Source organism: Mesoplodon bidens (assembly GCF_964165515.1).
Source record: "Mesoplodon bidens genome assembly, chromosome: 14".
Classification (NCBI taxonomy): Eukaryota; Metazoa; Chordata; class Mammalia; order Artiodactyla; family Ziphiidae; genus Mesoplodon; species Mesoplodon bidens.
In genome coordinates, this window is record NC_138170.1 from 51626353 (window position 1) to 51648873 (window position 22521).

At 46.7% G+C, this 22521-nt stretch overlaps 1 protein-coding gene across 3 annotated transcripts in view; it reads right to left on the bottom strand.

The window, feature by feature from the left end:
* PRKCE (protein kinase C epsilon) overlaps positions 1-22521 on the bottom strand; it is a 550583-nt gene that overhangs the window by 210707 nt on the left and 317355 nt on the right. For all 3 annotated transcript variants that reach the window (XM_081254637.1, XM_081254636.1, XM_081254635.1), the window contains 4 exons: positions 9567-9726; positions 7445-7479; positions 6022-6107; positions 2670-2799 (listed from right to left, as the gene is read on the bottom strand). In XM_081254637.1, coding sequence (XP_081110763.1) covers positions 2670-2799; positions 6022-6107; positions 7445-7479; positions 9567-9726 — 411 coding nt within the window. The remainder of the gene's footprint in view (positions 1-2669; positions 2800-6021; positions 6108-7444; positions 7480-9566; positions 9727-22521) is intronic.

Here is a 22521-nt window from a genome sequence, read left to right on the forward strand (position 1 = left end):
CCTTATTTTTATTTGCAATGCCCTCAAAAGATTCAGAACTTAAATGATCACTCTGCCTAATCACCTCCTCCTGGACTCCCTTCCCCAACATAGGACACGTATCTGTACCCTGGCCTGGCCTTGAGGCTTTCCTTCCACTGGGAGAAGGGGTATCCATCTCTCTGTCCCTGTTCTGTCAGTGGTCCCCTGTCTCTCCTGGCTCACCATTTCCACTGTCTTTTTCCTGATTATATAAAATAACCTGAAAATACTTCACCCTCCATTCTCACTTCAGCCTCTGCACTTGGGCATCCATCCCCACTGCCCCACCAAGACAGCTCCTGCTGAGGGCACTGGTGACCTCCCTGTTGTTAAATCCAACCCCATGCTCAACTTTTTTTTTTTTTTTTTATTGAAGCATAATTGACCTACAACACTATGTTAGTTCCAGGTGCACAACATAGTGATTCAATATTTCTATACATTACAAAATGAGCACCACAATAAGTCTAGTTACCATCTGTCATCATACAAGGATACTACAGTATTATTGAGTCTATGCCCCATGCTGTACATTTCATCCTTGTGACTGACTCACTTACTTTGTAACTGGAAGTTTTTACTTCAATCTCCCTTACCTATTTCACTCCCCACTCCCCCCCATCAACCACCTGTTTGTTCTCTGTATCTATGTCTGTTTCTGTTTTGTGTTTGTTCATTTGATGTTTTATAGATTCCACATATAAGTGAAATCATACAGCATTTGTTTTTCTCTGTCTGACTTATTTAACTTAGCATAATACCCTCTAGGTCTATCCATGTTGTCACAAATGGCAAGATTTAATTAATTTTTATGGCTGAGTACTATTCCATTGTGTGTGTGTGTGTGTGTGTGTGTGTGTTTACACACCACCTCTTCTTTATCCATTCATCTATTAATGGACACTTAGGTTGCTTCCATACCTTGGCTATTGTAAATAATGCTGCAATGAACACAGGGGTACATGTAACTTTTCAAATTAGTGTTTCTATTTTCTTCAGGAAAATACCCAGAAGTGGAATTGCTGGATCATATGGTAGTTCTATTTTCCCATGTTCTACTTCTTACTTTAAATAACTTCTTGGAACCATTTGGCACTATCCATCATTTCCTTCTTTAAATTTTTTAAAAAATACTCTCTACCCTTTTGGCTTCCATGATGCCATTCCTTGCTACTTTTCCTCCTACCTCTGAGGTCTTTCCCTCCCAGTTCCTTTGCATGCTCATCTTAGGATGCTGGTACCCGCCCCGGATTCCCAAGTTGTTTTCTTCTTTCTTCACACTCAAGGTACTTATCCTGGGGATGACATCTACTTTATAGGTTTAACTGCTACTTAGACATTGACAAATCCCAAATCTAAATGCTCAGTCTAGACTTCTCCTCTGAGTTTCGATGAGAAGGTCCAATAGTCCGACAGCTCCATGTAAACTTCCCACAGGCACCTAAAAGTTAACATGCCCCCAACTCAACTCCACAATCACTGCCTCCAGCCCTGCCCTCCCTCATGTGTTCCCTGTCTCAGCGAGTAGTGTCGCCATCCTCCCAGTTGGATCTCGTCACTACAGCCAATAAATCACTCCTCGATGCCTCTTAAGTTAGTTTCCTTCTTTATTCCCACTATAGCCAGTACCTTATTTCCAGTCCTCATAATTTCTCACTGGGATCCCTTCAATGACCAATTGGTTCATGGCTTCAGCTTTCCTTCTTGTACTTTACCTCTTTCTCCAATGTTTCCACAATAGGTATTTATCAATAATACATTCACTAATAATAAAATACTGTTTTTATAACATAAAATAATTTCATAAAATTTAATGTTTTTCACTTTTAAATTAAATTTAAAATTTTAAATAATAAAACACTGTTTTTAAATAATGTCCATGAGACGTTCCTGCCCAACAGTTCATGGTTGTCCGACTCTGTGGGCAGGTTGGGACCAGCTTGTGAAACTGGACACTCTATCCAGGCCCCCAGGGTATGTCCCCACCTCCCCATATTACATGCCATTACCTGTGTCACTCAGCACACTCATTTGAGCAGAAATCAATTCACAGGCAGGACAGCAGGAAACAGAGGAAGAAACTCAAGACTCAGAAGTCAAGGTTCAAACCCTATTTCTGCTCACAAGCTACATGACGTGATCAAATTACTTAGTCTCTGAGCCCGTGCCCTCATGGGGGCCATGGGCATAATGTAACGTCTATCATCACAGGCCGACAGAGGATCAGTAAGACGTGACAGTGCTTTCGCAGGGTTCAAGCTCTGCACCACAGATGGGGACAGAAAGACCTCTGGGACTTACTGCAGGGCCTAACCCTGAAAACCCTTCTCCCCTTCTGCTCTAATGTATTGTTTCCTTCAATTTCTTCTGCACTTTCATAGACTCATCTTGTCTCCCCAGCTTGTCCACTATCTTAAAAGATGGAGCCACGCCTTCCTTCTTCTGGTTCCCTCTACAGAGTCCCTAGAATGGCCTCTGCACAGAGACTGCTTAGCAAATGCTCAGAGTAATTAATAAGGGCTTAGCGAGGGCTTGGGCTCAGTCCTCTGGCCAGGCCTGGAACACACTCTCAAGGCTATGAAAAGACTCTTTAAAGGAGGGACATCGGAGTGCAGGTGTGGGGGAGGAGGCCAGGACCAGCGCCTTACCTTTGCACTGCAAACCCTGCCGCAAGAGGCCCCAGAGCAAGGAGCCACAGTGGTCGCAGAAGGTGGGAACCTTGTAGTTGTGGATCCCGAACTTGTGGGGCATGTTGACACTGAACCGCTGGGAGCCCACCTGCAGGGACAGCAAAACACAGGGTCACCGCTAAGCTCCTCGCTCTGAAAGCTGCCCTGGGAAAGAGGTGCAGAGAACCTCCCTGCTGGGACCCTTATCCCACTCTCTCTGCTGCTCTGCTGGACTCTCCTCCCGCATCAGTCCCCTCCGGGACTCCAGACCTCCAGCTCCCATGGCACACAGCACTCAACCTGTACCTCACATTTTGACCTGAAAGAATTGTCATTATGTGCTTTTAATGCTGCTTGAGCACCAAAGCCTAGCTAGGCAGAGTCTTTCTGCAGCCTGATGGTGGATGTGGGATTCTGTGAACACCCAAGAACCCAGCACAGCCGTGGAAACTGTAGGTCACCAGTTAGGACAAACAACCATCACGATGGAGATGGCTAACACGGAATGGTGACCACTAAGGGTGCTAAGGCTTCGGTGCTGACCACAGGCCAGGCACCACCAGCTCATTTAAACCTCACCACCACCCTATGGGGGTAGGCACGAGTTGACAAATGAGGAAATTAAGGAACAGGGAGATTAAGAGATGTGCCTGCAGGCGGGTACGTGGCAGAGCCAGGATTTGAGGCTGTGGGTCTGAATTCAGGGCCCAGGCTTTTTAACCACTATGCTGCCACTTATGATTTAAAAGGAGTAAAGAGAAGGTGGCAAGACGGAAGGGCAGAGGATGGGGGAGACGAGTCCGGGCATCTGATCTGCAGGCCTGGGTCTGCCACCAGCCCCCTGTGAGGTCTCAGGCAAGTCTCCTGACTTCTCGGGGCTTTGGATTCCTTATCCGGCAAAGAAGGATGGCACCCCCGACCCACCTAATATGACAAGATTGTGGGGTCAATGACACACTGGGGGTGGAAGAGGGGGGATACATTAACTGAAGCAAGAGGTCAGCAGGGGTCTCCCTCTGCCCTCTAAGAGACATTCTCCACCTACTGATACATCTCTAGTGGAGCAGCCACACAAACAAAATCTGCCCCTCTCAGGACAGCGAGGCACCATCACCTGAGAGCCCCTGGGCTTGAGAGAGCATCACTCTTGCTACTCCAGGCATTAGGGACAGCACACAGCAGAGGAGCTGTCCTTGGCTCACGGCTGGCCGGTGAGTGAAAAACCCTCATGGGGGCGGGGGGTGAGAGCTGGGCACAGACATGAATGTGAACACAAACACCGAGGTATGTGCACACAACCCCTCAGGGTCACTCAGCTTCAGAACAACCTCCTTATCACCCGGCAACAAGGAATGGCTGGCTGATCCTGCCGCTGCACCATCACTGTACTGAGCCCAGCTTGAGGTGCCTCGGCCGTCTACTGTGCACTTACCCCAGTACCAGCATCCCAGATTTACTGAAAACAATAGTGCCCACCCCTCCATAGATTTGTAGCATAGGTGTGCCTATTTGTGAATATAAATAAACCTGTAGAGGTTCGCAGTTGATAAGATTTACGAGATTTTTTTTTTTAACTTACTGAGACTTATGAGACCCTTGAAAGCAGGAATCATGTATTCCTCTTTATTTCATTGGGACATGGAACAATTATCTGGCATACAGGAAGTGCTCAATAAATGCTCAATAAAATGTCCATAAGAAGGCAGACAGACAGACAGCAAGCTAATCATCTTTTTCTTTCATTTACTTAAACTAATGAGGGTAACAACATACTTTGGGTTATGATCCTAGACCAGGAGCCAAGAGACCCGGGTGACAGTGACTTGCCATTTCTACCCTGTCAGTAGAACCTCTGTAAATAATTTTGGTGCCTTGTACTGTCTGCCCTCCAGGGACATGGGACACTCAATCTAAGCCTCGTCCCTTCCTGATTTCCAGAGATGGCGTGAAATCAAAAGGAGATAAAAGATGGAAAATGCTTTGGATGTTGAGATGTCACTTGGTTGAATTCTTTTTAAGAAGCAGGCAGAAGATCTCTATAAGTGACTCCTTTTAGAAGCCAAACTATAAACCCATTTGATTATAAACCCAGTTGATTATAAATCCACCCAAGGCCTCTCTGACTCCCAAATCTAATGGCCTATGATGATACAGTATTTATTTATTTCACTGAGAATTAAAATCATGTCTTTGAAATCAATTGTCATGAACACAGATAACTTCTCCACTTAGATTCACACCTGTCATCTTCCCCAAAAGGTTTTTTTTTTTTTTTTTTTTTTGCGGTACGCCGGCCTCTCACTGTTGTGGCCTCTCCCGTTGTGGAGCACAGGCTCCGGACGCGCAGGCTCAGCGGCCATGGCTCACGGGCCCAGCCGCTCCGCGGCATGTGGGATCCTCCCGGACCGGGGCACGAACCCGTGTCCCCTGCATCGGCAGGCGGACTCTCAACCACTGCGCCACCAGGGAAGCCCCCCCCGCAAAGGCTTTTACATCTGTTAGTGGAAACACTCTTCTCCTAATCACTCAGTTAGGAGAAACCTGGCTTCAAGTCGAATCTTCTCTCTTCCTTACCCCTAACAGCTTCTCTAACAGTCAATCTAACACTAGTTTCTAAGATTAAGAGAACACAGTGGTCAAGGGCTCAGACTCCGGAACTGACTAGCTGAATTTGAACGTGGCTTTTTCACATACGGGGCTGTAAGGTTTGGGGCAAGTTAATTTGACCTCTCTATGCTCCTATTCTCTCTGTTGGAAAGTGAAGGTAATAACAACATGGATCTCATTAAGGTTGTTATGGCTTTAAAAAACATAAGATAAAGTGCTTAAATCAGGGCACGGCAAGTACTCAATGAATGTCAGCTATTATTGTTATTATTGCAGTTCTTTCAGGCTCCTAAGTGTTTCTTAGATTTGCTAATCCCACTCCATTCCCCCATCACCTCATAAAGATAAGGTTCCTGCTTGCGTGTTGTGTCTCTTACTATTTATGAAGTGTGGGTCCCTTGACATGCCAGTGAGCCCCTTCACTGTTCCGATGAGATAATGACATAAAATAACTCACATTTTCCTTGTGGTCTTTCATTTGGGGATCACACAGCTCTTGGCATCCTATTCACACACCTAAACCCGACTCGGAGCCACACTCATTCCGTAGGCTGTACCTCATATCGGAAGACTGTGGACAACTCCCTTCATTTTTGATCAACACAATAAAGACAGCAGCAGGCCCTCAAAGAGATAAGGTTTCTCTTGGGGACCACAGAGGAGGCAGTGGAAGGTGGGGATGGCGGTGAAGAAAGCCCAGAATTTCAATGTTATAAATATTTACCTCGTCGGGAGTTTCCTGTTTCTTTAATCCAGCGCACTTCGTAATTATGAGCTCATGGCATCGCTTGTGGACCACGCAAGTGCAAACTGCAAAGAGCAAAACACGAGAGGGCTGAGCGACAAGTAGGGGCAGAAAGGTTCCAACCTGAGATTTGATTAGGTCTCTGCAGAGGAGCCGGGGTGGGGGGGGGGCGCGCCCTTCTGTCTCTGTAGCCAAGTCTTAATGTAACGCCCTACCTGAAGCCCTTTATGCAGTCATTTCAAAGCACTCTGCCATCAGAGCCATTAGGGTTTCCTAAATGCTCTGGAGAAGAATGGACCATTTATATCCAAAGGGCATCAGCAGTTTCCTCTAGTTCCAGGAGTATCAATCAATTTTCTTGCTTCTCTATGCCAAGTTCAGGGAACAATGGCCCAGCCGTGAAGCACTGTCTACCCAGGGAGCTGCCGCTCTGAATGTGCTCCATTCAGGCTCCCACCAGGGCTGGCTGGGGTGACAGGCAGGCCGGCCGGCAGCAGGCAAATGGATGTTTTGTGGCACAGAAGTGCTCAAGCCTCTTGATCTGGTTGTGCCCTTCTGTGCCAAACAAAAAATTTCATTTAATGTAATACTTCCCCAAGAAGTGGCCTACAGCTCCGTCTTTAGCGTCATGGGCCAGTTTGGGCAGCAGGTGGCTGCAAGTAACCTAAGAAGTGTCACGTGTGTGACTGCGTACATGTCACCCAAGACACAGTCATGTCCCACAGAAGTTACCCCAGTCCCCCAGGGGTGAGACCCAAGTCAACCAGTGGCTGGGCGAGGAGACGGGATGGTCTCCCAGCTCCAACCACAGAGAAACCTCAACATGACCTCATCACATACCCACCATCCAGTTCTGGACAACTTAACCTTGCATCTGTAGTCAGTTAACTGGGGAAAAAAACAAACCCTCCCATACTTTCCAGTGACTGTGAAATGTTTAAGAGCTAATGACGGCACTGAAGAGACAGAAAAGAGAACCAGCAAGGACCATTAGTGATACTGAATAAAACAAGCAGGCGAGGGGGCTTCTTCAGGGAGTGGGAGAGTGAGGGAGCGGACAGAACACACAGAACCCAGCTCAGGGCACAGGCGGCCTCTAATGGGCTTCTCACTTCCGTAAGAAGAAGGTGCACCAGAAAGGCTACAAAACAAGGCTGAGACCCCTGGGACACCTGCAGATGGTGGTCCCGCACATCTGCTCCCACACAATTATGGGGGAGAGACGGCCAGGCAGGGACAAAGGAAAATCAGGGACTTGCTTTGTGGGGAGGGAGCGTAAGCATGCACAGCGTACAGAGCTCTGGATGTCACCCAACCCAGCACCCGCCTCCCACGAGCAGGGGTGATCTGGATCGACCTGTGGGCCCCAAGGATTTACTTCATACAATAAATACCCTCTTACCTTGACATTGGTATCCCTGCTTTCCTATGACACCCCTGAAAAGAAGAATACGGCCCTTTAAGAAGATGAATTTCAGTAGGTCAAAAGCCACACAAAGCCAGCCCATTCCCATCATTCCCGTCGCTGCCCACAGTGCACCAAGCACACTGGAGTCCACCCAGCAGTGGGGCAGTGATCTCACTCCCAGTTGCAGGGTGCCTTAAAATGACTCTCTCTGAAGGCCACTGAGGGCAGCCCTAGCTCTTGGAATGGGTGCAAGGTTTGGTCAGTGTCAGGGCTCAGTTTCCTATACAAACAACCATTCCAGGGGCCCAGCTGTGCTCTGGAAAGCCACGAAGACTCTGCTTGCTTTCCACAGGCCTCGAGGCGTCGAGTGTGTCCTTCGTCATGGATAATCGTGGAGGAGGGCTGTCGCTGGCAGGCATAGTCCCTGAGCGTTCCAGAAGCAGCCAAGGGTTATGGGGCAGTCTGTGGCCAGGACTGGGAGCTCAATCTACCACCTGAAGGTCAACATCAGCGAGTCCTTCCATGGCCAGAGCAGGGTACCCTAGGGCAGGCTTAGGGTCAGCCTGGACACAGAACAATCCAACCCACCTGGCCTGAGCCCTGTCCTCAGGGCACCATCACCAAATGGTCAGCTCCCTGCAGTGAAAGCCCAGCCCAGCCATGAAAGGAGCCAGGAGTCACTAGGGCTGCAGCTAAGGAAACCCAGAGTTCAGTGGTGCTGGCCATGGGTTAGAGAAGACCTGAGTCTCTAAGACTAAGCTTTCAGAACCTGTTCCCCCTATTCTTGACCAAAATACAGAAATGGAGGTCAGATGGTTGTCAGCCCCAGGAATGAGACATGTCTGCTGGTGGAGTGGGGCATTATTTCTGCTTCGGTCAGGTTGACTTTGCTCTAAGCTGTGTCACCTCAGATGTCCACGCCAGCCTCTATGATTAGTTCTAGAACACCATGAGGATGAGATGAGGCTTTCCTGGATACCACGGGAATCCAAGGGGTCCTCAGTGCAATTCGAATGCCCCTCTTCTGGGTTCATATTGCAGTGTGGCCTTGTTCACTTTCCCCTGCAGGATCCCAGTGTGTTGGCAAACTCCACATCAGTTTCAGAGAGGCTGCCAGGAAGACTGAGCATGAGCTATTAGTCGTGCTCACCAGGGGTGGAATCAGGCCTCTGACACTTCCCAGCTGGAGGGCCATAGAGTGGTCTCATTTCTGAGCCTCAGTACTGTTATTAGTGGAATGGGGTTCATAATACATAGCTCATAGGATGCCAGGAAGAGTTAATTAGAGATTTCCAGAGCCAAAGAGAGACCCTGGCACATGGTAGGTATTCATCAAAAGTTCCCTGCTTATCTCCAAGGCCAGTGTTCCTTATGTTTCTCCTCCTCCCCAAAAGGCCTACTACTTACCTATCTCTGCCTATCAAAATCCTAATCATCATGAAAGGAGAAATGCCACCTCCTCCAGAAGCCTTCCCTGAGCACTCCAGCCAACGCTCCTCTCTCCCTCCTCTGAAATCTTAGCATCCTATCAGCACCAGTGTTATGACAGTTACTAAGAACTGCTCTGTATTATAAATATTGGCAATCAAATATTTTAAGCTTCTTAATGGAAAATTCAAATGTATATTAAAAGAGAGAGATGAATATAGTGGACCCTCATGTACCCATCACCCAGCTCCAACAACGATCAATACACGGCCAGCCTTGTTTCATCTCTACCCCTGGCCCCTGGCCCCTCCTTCCAGCTTATTTTTTTCCTAAACAAATCTGAGACATCCTATCATTTCATTTGTAAATAATTCAGCTTGTTTCTCTAAAAGATAAGGATTTTTTTAAAAAAACAAACCACAATACCATTATTGGTTATAAAATCTTAACTCCTTAAATATGATGTATGATATGATTCTAAGTATAGAAGCACCAAGAACCATAGTTTCTTCTTTCCATCTATCCCCCCAAGCACCACTCAGCCTTCCAGAAAAGTCTTCTGTAGTCAGAAAAAGAAATAAAGCACATCAGCATTTTTTACATAAAGTTTCTAATCTCCTGACCCATTCCCCCCACCTCTCATCGCCAAGAAAGCATAACTAGAGGTTTCCAGGAAAGAGGGCCTTACCAGATAAAATCCCTGCAGTGGGAACAGTAGGTGGGCTGCCGAAGGTAGGTAGCCATGAACTTGTGGCCGTTGACCTGGTGGACCCTGCGCCTGACAGCCCCCTGCCGCTTCCTGGGCCGCATGCGCTCCCGGAACACGCGCTCTTCATTGTCTTTGGGGGCTGGGGAAGGATAAGAGCACAGGAGAAAAAACACAGTCTGGATTAGCGTCCCTTGAAATAACCTCCTGCAGGAGAGCTACTCCAGCCTCGGGGATATGGAGGTAGAAGGGGGCATGGGGGCAGCCTCCACTGGTAGAGGGACTCAGGGGTCTGAGGAGCCTCACTGCTCAGCTCCAGCGAGCACGCACCACGTGATGGGAAGGCTCAGACTGTGCACTTTGCCATGACAGCTGCACTCAGCATCCATCCCAACCCCAATCCTGCTCCAGGTCTGGCCGCTCCACCCCTCTCCACACCAGCTACATGTTGCAAGGGGGCAGGGTCAGAAGGCTCAGAGTTCAAATCTCCCTGAAACTTCTGAGTAGCATGACCTTGGACTGCTGGTGTTCCTGGCCCAGAGCCTCTGCGGGCACTGTCCTCTGTCAATGGGGATAACACCAAGGGGCGTGGCCTGGAGTCAGTGGTGTGACTTCCCTCCACCCCCAGCTGCCTAATAAACCTGACTCTTCTTCCTTCTCCCTCTTACCTAGACTAGGATGATAAAGAGCCTTTCCCCAAAGGTTAAAAGGAGAGGGAAATAAAACACTATGAAAGCAGACAGTTTCCAGAAGGCTCAAGAACCACCACCATGGGCTTGAAGACCCTACTGGAGACAAAAGAGCTTCCTCATTTCTTCCTTCCCTCCCCTTGGAAGACTGTCCCAAACCTAAGAACACCCTGCAAAGGGACAACAAAAATAATAATAAAGATTGTTATGGACTGAATGTTTGTGCCACCCCTGCCCTCCCCTCCCCATTCATATGTTAAAGCCCTGAACCCCAATGTGACAGCATTTGGAGGGGGTGCCTTTGGGGGGTAATTAGGTTTAGATGCAGGCATGAGGGTGGGGCCCCCATGATGGGATTAATACCATTATAAGAAAAGGAAAAGTGGGACTTCCCTGGTGGTCCAGTGGGTAATACTCCGCACTCCCAATGCAGGGGTCCCCGTTCGATCCTTGGTCAGGGAACGAGATCCTGCATGTATGCCACAACTAAGAGTCCGCATGCTGCAACTCAGAGTCCACATGCCTCAACTAAGACCCGGTGCAGCCAAAATAAATAATAAATAAATAAATAAATAAATAAATAAATATTTAAAAAGGAAAAGACCTGAGCTGGCTCACTCTCTGCCATGTGAGGACACAGTGAGAAGGTGGCTGTCAACCAGCCAGGAAGAGAGTCCTCACCAAAACCCAACCATGCTGGCATCTTGATCTCGGACTTCCAGCCTCCACAACTGTGAGAAATAAATATCTGCTATCTAAGCCTCCCAGGCTATGGTATTTTGTTACAGTAGCCTGAGGAGACTAAGACAGTGATGACAATGGCTAATGTTTGTCGAGGGCTTACACTCTGGCAGGTACTATGCTAAGTGCATGACATGTGTCATCACAACAACCCCACCTGAGGGGTATTGCTATTACCCCCCTTTTGCAGGTGTGCAAGCTGAGGAATGAAGAGTTCAAGTAACCTGTTCCTGTTAATACGGCTGTCTAGTGGTGGAGCCCAGATTCTAGCCCAGAGAGGGAGACGTCAAGGTTCCACCGGCCACATGCTGCCCTGAGGGACAGCCCACTCTCCCTACAGTAAGTCCCCAGAGCTCTCACGGGGTGGCTCTCGTTAAGGAAGATCTGAGCTGCTTGTGGCTTTCCCAAGGGCAGGGGATACAGGCTATGGGTCTCCTACCAAGCTCCTGTCACTCTCGAGTATGCCCTGGAAGGTCACCTGCATGGCACAACTGAAAATGCACGGGGAAGGTTCCGTGCCCCCCAAATGCCCCCTGCACCAGCCAACACCCAACACTCCAGCGTAACAGTGTCAGTCCTCAGGGGAACAAGCTTTGCTCCTCCTGGGCCTCTTTGACAATAAGGTTCCCTGCAGCGGAGGTCATGTGTGTGAGCCGAACATCTGTTTAATCCAAGGGCATCTTGTCAATCCAGAGAGGGTAGGGGTGGAGAGAAAATCAAACTGAAGGAGGAAAAAGGCAAGAACAATGGGGAACAAACGCCTAGCGTGTGCTTTTAGAGGGAAGCAGCCTGCAAGCAAACAGGCAGGGCCGTTGACTGGAGGCTGCCCTCTGCGCTCCCAGGCTGCATCCATCCTCAGCACTACCCCTGATGACCCAGATGGGGGTCTGCCTGTGGACCTCCTGCTTCATAGCCCCCACCCTGCCTGGGTTTCCTTTTTAACCGGTGCTTATTGTTTCAAACAGGCTCTGACGCCGACTACCTCTGGGTATAGAAAGCCCACCACCTCCTACTTGGCCACAACCTAGGGGGTGAGACCCAGCTGAGCAAATTCTCACAGGAAGATCCCAGTTCTAACTAGAGACATCTACACACACACACACACACGCATGCAAAAATATGACAATCATCACTCAACTGTACAATTAGAGGTGACTTTCATTTCTGCTTCATACTTTTCAGTATATTTAGACTATTCTATTTTTATAAGCTGGAAAAATGTGGTATTTAAAAAAAACCCAAATCTTTTCAATAGCCCTTACTTGCTACAAACCTGATCTACAAAAATCCAAACCCCAAAACTCAGCCCTGGGCAGCTCAGGCCAGGGGATGTGGATTCTCTTTGTACAAGGCACCCTTCAAATTCTTTCAAAGAAGGATTCACCACGGAATATATGTCAACAGTAAGCCCTAATGTGTTTAAGATGCAATTTGATTTACGAATCCCTCAGATTTGCGAGTCATTTTGATCCTGGAAATTGTGTTTTCAGTTAAAATGGTGATGAGTTCAATCTAGTCTTCTCAAGGGAGCACTGCTATAACGGGGGTTATAGGGCTCCCTGAGGGCCTTATTTCTCAATCTTTTAGAGAAATGACCACAGCAACCAAACTGAACATTCTGAACTGTGTTTACACTGATTTAACAGATAAATGCAGCAACCAATTAATGTAATTCCATTTACTTTTGAACACCTCTTGGTGGGGTGCACTGACACCAGGGGAGAAGCTGCTTCAAGCCTGCAGAGGGTGGGGGGGATGGGAGGGTCTTGGGTGCAGGGTAGATAGAGAGCCAAGGACAGCTCCTGCTAATGTGGGGTCTCTCTGATCTAACTTCCCCAAAGGGTTCCGTTACCCTGCCCCAAAGCATATGTGCACTGCCTTTTTTTTTTTTTTTTTTTTTTTGCTGATTATTTTTTGTTGTTGTTTTGTTTTTTTTAATAATTTTTTTAAATTAGTTTCTGCTTTACAACAAAGCAAATCAGCTACACACACACACCCGTTCCCATATCCCTTTCCCCTTGCCTCCCTTTTAAAAGTCAGATTCTGCATCCAAGATGTGGGGAGACAAAAGGCTACAGGAGAGGAAGAACACAGGTAGACTTCATGCTCCAAGGAGGCCTGCACACAAAGCTGCAGGAGAAAGGGGGTGAGGCCCCTGGCTGATGAAAACACCCCCATTCCACACACCTCTGCACAGGGGGGCCATGAGGTTCCGCAGCCCCAGAGAACCTCCCTGCTGGGCCTGGAGTCACTGCTAGCAATGGATCCCTTCAGCATTTCCCACTGATGTGAAGGGTCTCTATTAACATGCAGCTTCCACGGGCAAGGGAGTAACGCACTGTGTGTGTGCGCAGGCACACTCATGCGTGGGTAAGAGAGAGTGCACGGTGCGAGGGTAAAAGATTTATAAATACATATATATATTTGTGTGTATAATATCAATTAACATATATATCAAATACATCATGCATAATTTATATACTATATACTTACATATAATATAGCATAATATATTAATATATGTATGCCATTAACATAATATCATTATGATATATTATATCATGACATGATTATAATATTAATTGCAATATATTATTGCAAAATATGAAATACGTGATAGATAGATGCACAGTTTTGCCAAACCATTTGAAGCAACACTTCACCCCTAAATACATCAGCCTTTATCTCCTAAGAACAAAGACATTCTCCTACATAATCACAGTATCAAAGTCAAGAAATTTAACATTGACATAACTATCCAATATACAGTTCATATTCAAATCTCCCTGATTGTCCCCAAAATGTCCTTTATCGTTGCTGCTGTTTTTAAAAGTTTAATCCAGGAGCTAATTAGAGTTCATGCATGGCATTTGTTGCCATGTCTCTTTAACCTCCTAATCTAGAACAATTTTCTTGACATTTTTCTTTTATGATACATTTATGAAAAATATAGGATATTGTCTTATGGAACATTCTACAACTTGGATTTGCTTGTTCCCTTTTGATTAGTTTCCAATTCAATGGCAAGCATACCATAGAGATCTATGTATCAACAAATCCAAATATATTCATCAAGGGGCTTCCCTGGTGGCACAGTGATTAAGAATCCACCTGCCAACGTTGGGGACACGGGTTTGATTCCTGGTCCGGGAAGGTCCCACATGCTGCGGAGCAACTAAGCCCATGCACCACAACTACTGAGCCTGCGCTTGAGAGCCTGCGAGCCACAACTACTGAAGCCTGCACGCCTAGAGCCTGTGCTCCACAACAAGAGAAGCCACCGCAATGAGAAGCCTGCGCACCGCAATGAAGAGTAGCCCCTGCTCACCGTAAATAGAGAAAGCCTGCGCACAGCAACGAAGACCCAACGCAGCCAAAAATAAATAAATAAAATGAAAAAAATGTATTAAAAAACACAAAAAAACCAAATATATTCATCAAGATCTTTATCTATAGATAAATGTGTAAATGACATGAACATAAAATTTATAGAAGGAGAAATATAAAATATTCACTCTTACTAGGAATTCTTAAAATGCAAAGCAGAGCAGTCTTGACATACCACTGACATACCGTTTGATGCCTAATAAAGAAACAAATTTGTTTTAAATTATCAGCTATTTGGAAGGCTGCTGTGAAACTGACTTATTCATTCACTGCTAGAGGCAATGTCACATAATATTTTCAGAAGCAATATTACAGTACATAGCAAACATCACAAACAGATTCATAACCTCTGGTTAAGCTTTAATTCCTAAGGAATTGCCAAGTCAATAATTAAACAGAAACTAAAAGCTATATACACTTATAACTTATAGATGTTCCCCATGGCATGTCTAATCGGCCATCAAATAGAAATAACTTGATTGTCTCACGTTAGGAGAATGGTCTAATGAACTATATTACATCTATAGCAATTTAAAAATGGTAGGGAAAGACTATGTAGGAACATGGGGAAACAGAAGGCACAGAAACACAACCCTACGTAAAACACATTTGCAGGTTGAAGGTAACATGAAAGTAAGAATTATGTTACATTAGGATGATGAGATTATGTATTTGTATATTTGAAAAAGTGTTCTCTAATGCTCTTTATGACTTTTAAAAGCAGTTCTTTCTGCCTAAAGCATTAGGTAATGGAAGGGTCCCTCGTGTTGCAGGAGTGGGGGGCTGCATGGCATGAATGAGGAGGAAAGGGCACCAGATGTTGGCATGGAGATCAGGAGACACAATATACATTTTATTGGCTTCCCCAGTTGCCTGTGGTTCTGAACTGCATGAAGAGTCACCCCACCTGCCCCTACATCTGTGACTTGCTCTGAAGGATGCTCTTTGCCCTCACTGGATGCACTCAGCCGCACCCACCTGGGGCAACATTTCATTTGCCACAGCCCACGAGGCAAAACCAATGCTGGCATTCCTCCCAAGTGGCCCTTCCTGCCCTACACAGATCCTTTGTTTTATGGCTGCATCTACCACACGGTAGAAGGGGTGACTCAAGTCAGGGAAAGGCCAACGCAAAGTTGGATAACTCTTGTGAAACTTTCTGTGGAAATGAAGATCTTGGCCAGTCAGATACAATGACAAGAATTCACAAAGGCATAAAGCTAAGCAGACACCCTATGAAGCAGCTGTGAGATCCTCAGCAATTCCAATCTCTAACAACATTCCAGGAATGTTTTCTGCTTGGTTTGATTTGCCTATAAGCTCAAACTCCTAGGCGCTTCTATACCAATAGGTATCTTACAGCCCCAGTGCTCAAAAGAATCTATGACAGGCTGCAGGCAAGTGGCAGGAGAAGCACAAAGAACCCACACCTCGCGGTTATTGTTCTGTTGATCAATTTCAGCCGGACCCTTTTCCCTGGGCTGAGACTTTTCAGTCTAGACCAGAGGGACACTCACAGACACAGGGAGAGGCAGCCCCTGGCACCAAACCCTGTGCCACCTCTTCTGGCCAGTCTGATTACTGAAGGTCTCACCGCTTCATCATCACCTCCCTCACCTCATCTTATGTCCTCTTGCACAAAAATGAGACTGAGCTGACAGGACTGAACACAATCCCCCACACAAGGTCATGGGCACCCTTAACCTCAGTGCTCTGGGAATGCCTTTCAGTTAAAGAATATCTAGCAGGGAATTTCTAATAGGCTAACGCTGACGAACTCCCAGATGCCAGAACTTCCTCCCTGGGTATGTGTAACAAGGACTGCCAAACCCAAGGATCAAGCTTGCCCAAGACCCTTGACCTGGAAGCCTGGACCAGTGAGAAGGAGCAATATGCATGACCGGCCACCTCTGGGCACCAGTGTCATTCCTCACTGCAGGAAGCTCACCTGCTCTTGATGTTCAGGGCACACAGGGGTCTTTTCCACAACCAAGTATGTCATGGGTGGTCTTCATTATTTTTTCTGACCTCCCTCTTTTTTTTTTTTTTTTTTGCGGTACGCGGGCCTCTCACTGTTGTGGCCTCTCCCGTTGCGGAGCACAGGCTCCGGATGCGCAGGCTCAGCGGCCATGGCTCACGGGCCCAGCCGCTCCGCGGCATATGGGATCCTCCCGGACCGGGGCACGAACCCGTATCCCCTGCATCGGCAGGCGGACTCTCAACCACTGCGCCACCAGGGAGGCCCTGACCTCCCTCTTTTGACCTTCTCTTTCTACCAGTATGGTTAAAATAGGTGCTGGGAGACTGGACAAATTTTGCCTTTGCCCCAGACTTGCTTTGTATCCTAGAACAAGTCATTTAACCTCTTTGGGCTTCTGTTTTCTTATCCATCAAGAAGAGCTAGTGCAACGGGTCTGCCTAAACACCAAGCTGGCACATTCTCTCCCCCCAGGTGCCAACACGGCACCTCCTTACTGAGAGGGAGTGAAAACAGGTTTTTGCCCAGCAAAACGTACCCCTGCTGGGGTCCGGCTGCCTCCAGATGGTCCACCCCTGCCACTGTGAATAAAAGAGAGAGTCGTCATGGTCTTCCCCAACCCCATCCATCAGAGGCTCTGGAGAAGCAGACTTGGAGAACTCTCGGGAAGACTGGGCTGGGCAAGGAGCACTGACTCAGCTCTAGGACAAACGCAGTGAGAAATGTGACTAGTTTGAAAAAGGCTGGGAATGTCCTCGGACGGCTCGTCTTGGAACCCAAGCAAAGGGTGAATACAGTCTTCAAGGCAGGTTATTTCACAACACAAAGAAAATAACTCAGCCATCCCGGTATTTTTGTCCAAATAACTGTCAAATCTTGGATAATTCTGAAGATGAAAAATAACAGCTAGCATGTATGGGCATGTGCTATAAGCACCATTCTAGTATTATTACATATACACGAGGTATGAAAGCAACTTACATACACCCTCTAATATCTTGAGGTGGTATTCTTCTTGACTTACAAATGAAGAAACCAAGGCCCCAAGATGTTAATGACTGATTTGTTCAAGGTCACACAGCTAACAGCGAATGTCAGTTCAGGAATTCTCACCCTGGCCTATCCATTCACACCTCCCAAGGATGGCAGAATAGCCTAGATCCCTGGTACCCAACTGTGTGTATGGAAGTCTCTTCCCAGCTGCTGCCCACCCACCTCTCCACACATTCATCCTGCTCTCATCTAGAGACTTAGAAAAGAAAGCTAAAGGGGACATAGCTTTTACTATGTGGGGACACACCCACATAGTAAAATTTAATGCAGTGGATTCAAAAAGCAGATATGCTAAGTCCACCTAGAAACAATAAGTAGAAAAAGAAAACGAGGAAACGTGTATAGTGTATATTTAAATAAAATAAGAAAGAGAAAAGGATAAATATCCTCAAAGAGCATAAGGAGAAATACACACTGAGACCTTCTGAAGGGTAAAAAACTGTACATCCTAAAAAATGTTTATTATGTGGATACTAGCTGGAAGGCAGGGCTCTGAGCACAGACTCTTGGCCACAATGGAAGGGCCATAGCCACTCTCTAAATTATTCTTCTCAAATACTTTGGATTTGGTCCTTAATAGATAAGTCTCCACTAACAAAGCAAGGAATTACCATCACAGTCCAGACAACAGTGATTATGACTGGGGTGTGGGGAGGAGCTCCTGACAGAGACTACATGGAATTTTTCCCTCTCAGTCTCTGAGGAGTTTACTTAATTTTCCCTCTCGATACACCTCTGGTTTAACTTTATGGACTTACTGTTAAAAATGTGAGATCACGGAAACAAAACAAAACTAGGTACTGAAAATCAGAGGAGCAGTGCCTTTTCATTTCATTTTCCATGAGGAAGATGGATTATAATATTTTCAAGTTGAAATAAATGCTACATGACAGCGAGTCTTAATGATTAAGTAAATATTTATGTGGCGCCGAAGACCATGTTCTACATGTTGTACTCACACAATAAAGAAAATTTCTGTTCAAAACAGGAAAGAGGAAACAGCAATTAATTCCACGAGAGAGATTAGTCTGCGCTATCTATGCCTCCCCAAAGAGCCACACAATGTGAAGCAGAAATGTCTAGGAGGAGAGGTTTGGAATTGTCTGCATGTGTTATTCTGTGCGTAATCTAATCAGAAGAGCACTGGTGGCATTTCAAGATTAGCATCTCAAATTTAATGTAAACCATTTCTTCTTTCTCATCTTTACTTTCTGAATGACCTGTTTTGTGTTCATGGCAGGGCGTATGCTCTGTCCACTTATTTAAAATAAAGCTTAAGCTAGTCTGTGCTTTGTTGGGGGGAAAAATGTGAAAAATCTGGACACTTGACAGGGTAGGGGGAGTAGCGCTAGGGGAAACTAAGGTCCAACCCAGTGGTGGCAGGACAGTGGGATGGTCACTGAGGGAGAGCACACCAGGGAGAAAGGGGGCGGGCAGCCCCCCAGTCCCACCACCCAGGCTCTGATGCAAAGCACACGGGGACATGGAGAACCAATGGAGAACAGTGATCATACTTAAGCAAGCAGGAAGTCTCCTTGCCTCCTGCCCGCCTGCAGTTTTCATTCCCTCCCTTCCTCCCTCCTCCATCCATTCAACATTACACACTGCAGTCACACTGGAACTACTACATGCTTCTGGTACCCAGGAAAAGTCACTACTTGCCAGGAGAAAAACCGCAGAGCAAAACCCCTCCAGGCAGATTTGCTAAATGCTCAAAGAGCCTTCTCATCCAGGGAAATCAGCCAAGTGCAGCACCAGCCAAGGGCGGGGCCAGAGTCCTCACTGGTGCCAGTGATGGTCCTGTGATTCATATCACAGGAAACTTAGCTGCTGCTGAATTCCTGGGCACCTGAGCCCTGTGGAGCTCATGTCCATGAGGTCATGTCTGTGGTTCATGTTTCTAAAATGCTCTATTAAAAAATGCCTGTGGGAAAGCAGTGGCAGAAGTCTCAGCAGAGCATCTGTCCATTCCCAGGTGCTAGCTGGTGGTCATGGGTGGAGGGGGCGGGGCGTCAATGCCAAGTGAAGGTTGACACCCCCCTTTTCAAATATATCACAAGTCTTTTTTTTTTTTTTTTTTTTGCGGTACGCGGACCTCTCACTGTTGTGGCCTCTCTCGTTGCGGAGCACAGGCTCCGGACGCGCAGGCTCAGCGGCCATGGCTCATGGGCCCAGCCGCTCCGCGGCATGTGGGATCCTCCCGGCCCGGGGCACGAACCCGTGTCCCCTGCATCAGCAGGCGGACTCTCAACCGCTGCGCCACCAGGGAAGCCCTATCACAAGCCTTTTAATGACAAGGTAGCCCAGCCAAAAAGGTTATGGGATTATTTACTGAAAAACCCACACCCATCAGTGTTGTTGCTACCAGCCATTCGACATCATCCAGTCAGCGGCAGGCAGGATTCGGAAAGGTTCAAGTACAGTGACCTAAAAATGACACCCTCTAATGCCCAAGCGGTCCCCTTACCTCGTCATCCCAGGCTCCAGAGACCTTCTCAAAATTAACTGCCTGCACAATTTCCCAAAATACCACAATGAACTCACTCTTTATTTTCCCCAAACTCCCCTGTTTGCTAAGGCAGTTTTGTACTGTCACTAATAGTTTAAAGTTAAAATTAAAAAGAAAAACCATAGCCTTTCCCAGAGAGATCTGAAGTCCTGAGCAGGGTTCCCAGGAAGTTGGCCAGATGGGTATTTATCAGGCTATCTAGGAAAGAAGAATAGTTTCAGGGAATCAGAAGATAAAAAGAAACAAACAAACAAAAATAGGCAATGAGAGACTCGTAAGACAAAGGAGATGGAGAAAGAAGATTAAAAGAAGCAAAGATGATTATTAAGTCACAAAGTCCAGGCTGGTGATTGGCCAAGTGAACCCCACACCTTTCCAGAAAGCAGATGGGTTTGTCTTAAGTCACACAATCTATTCTCCCCATCCCCTGGACCACGAAGTGAGCCCACCTTCCTTCCATTGTCCCTCCAAGTAACCCAGGTCTAGCCAGTTTCCAGGGCAGGGTGTTGGGAGGATGGACTTTCCTTGGGAAGCTTAACATAGGTGAACAAGCCCCAGGTCCTTCTACAGATACAGCCATCATGGCCACAGTGCCCGTGGAACTTATATCTTTTCCCTTGGCTTCAAAAACCTGCTTAAATTAAACTTTTTCTGAAAAGTTTTATGTTCCATGGAGACTATGACCAGAATTCTGCATGTAGAGAGAGGGATAAGGAGGTCAAAAACAATAATGCATTCAATAACTGAAAGCAAAGCAATCCAGAATCCAACCCTGTGCCCCTTCAAGGTGCACAGGCTCTAACTACACACACACACACACACACACACACACACACACACACACACACACACACACACACACACACGCAATGTGTCCCACCCACCCGATGCTGACACCTCTTTCCAGGGAACACTGCAGTCTGGAAAAACTAATGAATTTCCAGGATTGCTTCTTAGGGCCTCAGAAACTCCTATCTCTCCATGAGATGTCTTCCAGAGAGACAGGAGAACGTTGGGGAAAGAACAGTCACTATGTGAGGAGAAAAATGTATTTCTAATAGCTCTAGAAAACAACAGAGTCATCTACTAAATCTGGGGTCTCATATCTATAAGCTCCCATACACAGAAAACGAAAAACATCAAGAACAAAAGATGGGGGTGGGGGAGGGGAAAACCTTTTTTTCTTTCCAGTTTAATGAACCTAAGAAAATATTCTGAAGCCACAGATGCTTAAGGGAGATCCAGTTAGCTTAGGTCTTAGTGCTAATGAAGTACAAATGGAGATCAAATTCCCCAAATGAGTAAGTTATCTCTGTCCAGAGGGAACTGTGGACACAGGCCCTGCCTTGAATCTCAGCAAACTTCTTGCAGATATCCGTTCTTGGTCACCAGGGCTCTGGGGAAGTAGTAGTTATGGCCAAATATTACCCAACTTCTCTCCTAAAAACCCAACTCCCATCCTATACCTTACTCCCTCAGGGCAGCCCCAGAGCTGTGTCTTTACTTACAGAAGATGGCACTGTCCTAAACTGGAAATCTGGGCCCTGAATACAGTGCGGTCACCTGCCCACCATTTCAGTAGGTCTTGGCTTAAGCATTAACTGGGACTAGACAACAAAGGTTAAGCTGCAGTTAAGGTCTACCAGAGTCTTAAGAGTGTCAAGAATCCCTAGTGATGTTTTAGCACTGGCCCTGGCCAAAGCACATCTCTGCAGTGCTAGTGAGTCTGGCTACCCCTAATAGGTCGTGAGATGCCTAGGAGGAGAGAATTGAAATCTACCTAGAGGAAAGCCTTGAAAAGAAACTTCATTTTCTGGGAGAAAAAAGAAAGGGTTGCATGAGAGGTATGGTGGCCAGTCTCCACAATGACCCCCAGGGATCCCTACCTCCTGGTATTAACACCTTCAATGTAGGCCCCTCCTACAATGACTAGAGATGCCCTGCTGACTCGTGTAACCAAAAAGATTTTGCAGAAATGACAGAGTGTGACTTCTGAGGCTAGGTCTTAAAAGACATTGCAGCTTCCACCTTGCTCTTCCTTGGATCACTCTTGGAAAGCCAGGTGCCATGTTCTGAGGACACGCAAACAGCCCTACGGAGAGGTCCATTCGGTGGGAAACTGAAACCTCCTGCCAGTCAACACTGACTCATAGTCAGGTGTGTGGTGTGTCAGCCATCCTGGAATCGGATCCTCCAGCCCCATTTGAGCCCTTGGTCAGCCACAGCCCCGGCCAACATCTTGACTGCACCCTCACGAGAGACCACAGGCCAGAGCCATCCAGCTAAAGCTACTCCTGAATTCCTGACCCACAGAAACTGTAAGGAATGATACCAATTTCTTATTGTCTTAAGCTACTAAATTTGGGATAATCTGTTACTCAGCAATAGATATCTAATTCAGGAGGTAATAGATAAACCAAGCAGGAGAGACTTAGGGTAAACATCAGAAGGAAAATGTTTTAACTGTGAGAACTGTTCATTCAACTCAACCAATATTTACTGAGTGCCTCCGGGATGCTAGGTACCAGGCCTTTGTGTTAGACATTTATCCTGCCTATGGGGGAGGGACAAAGGGAAATA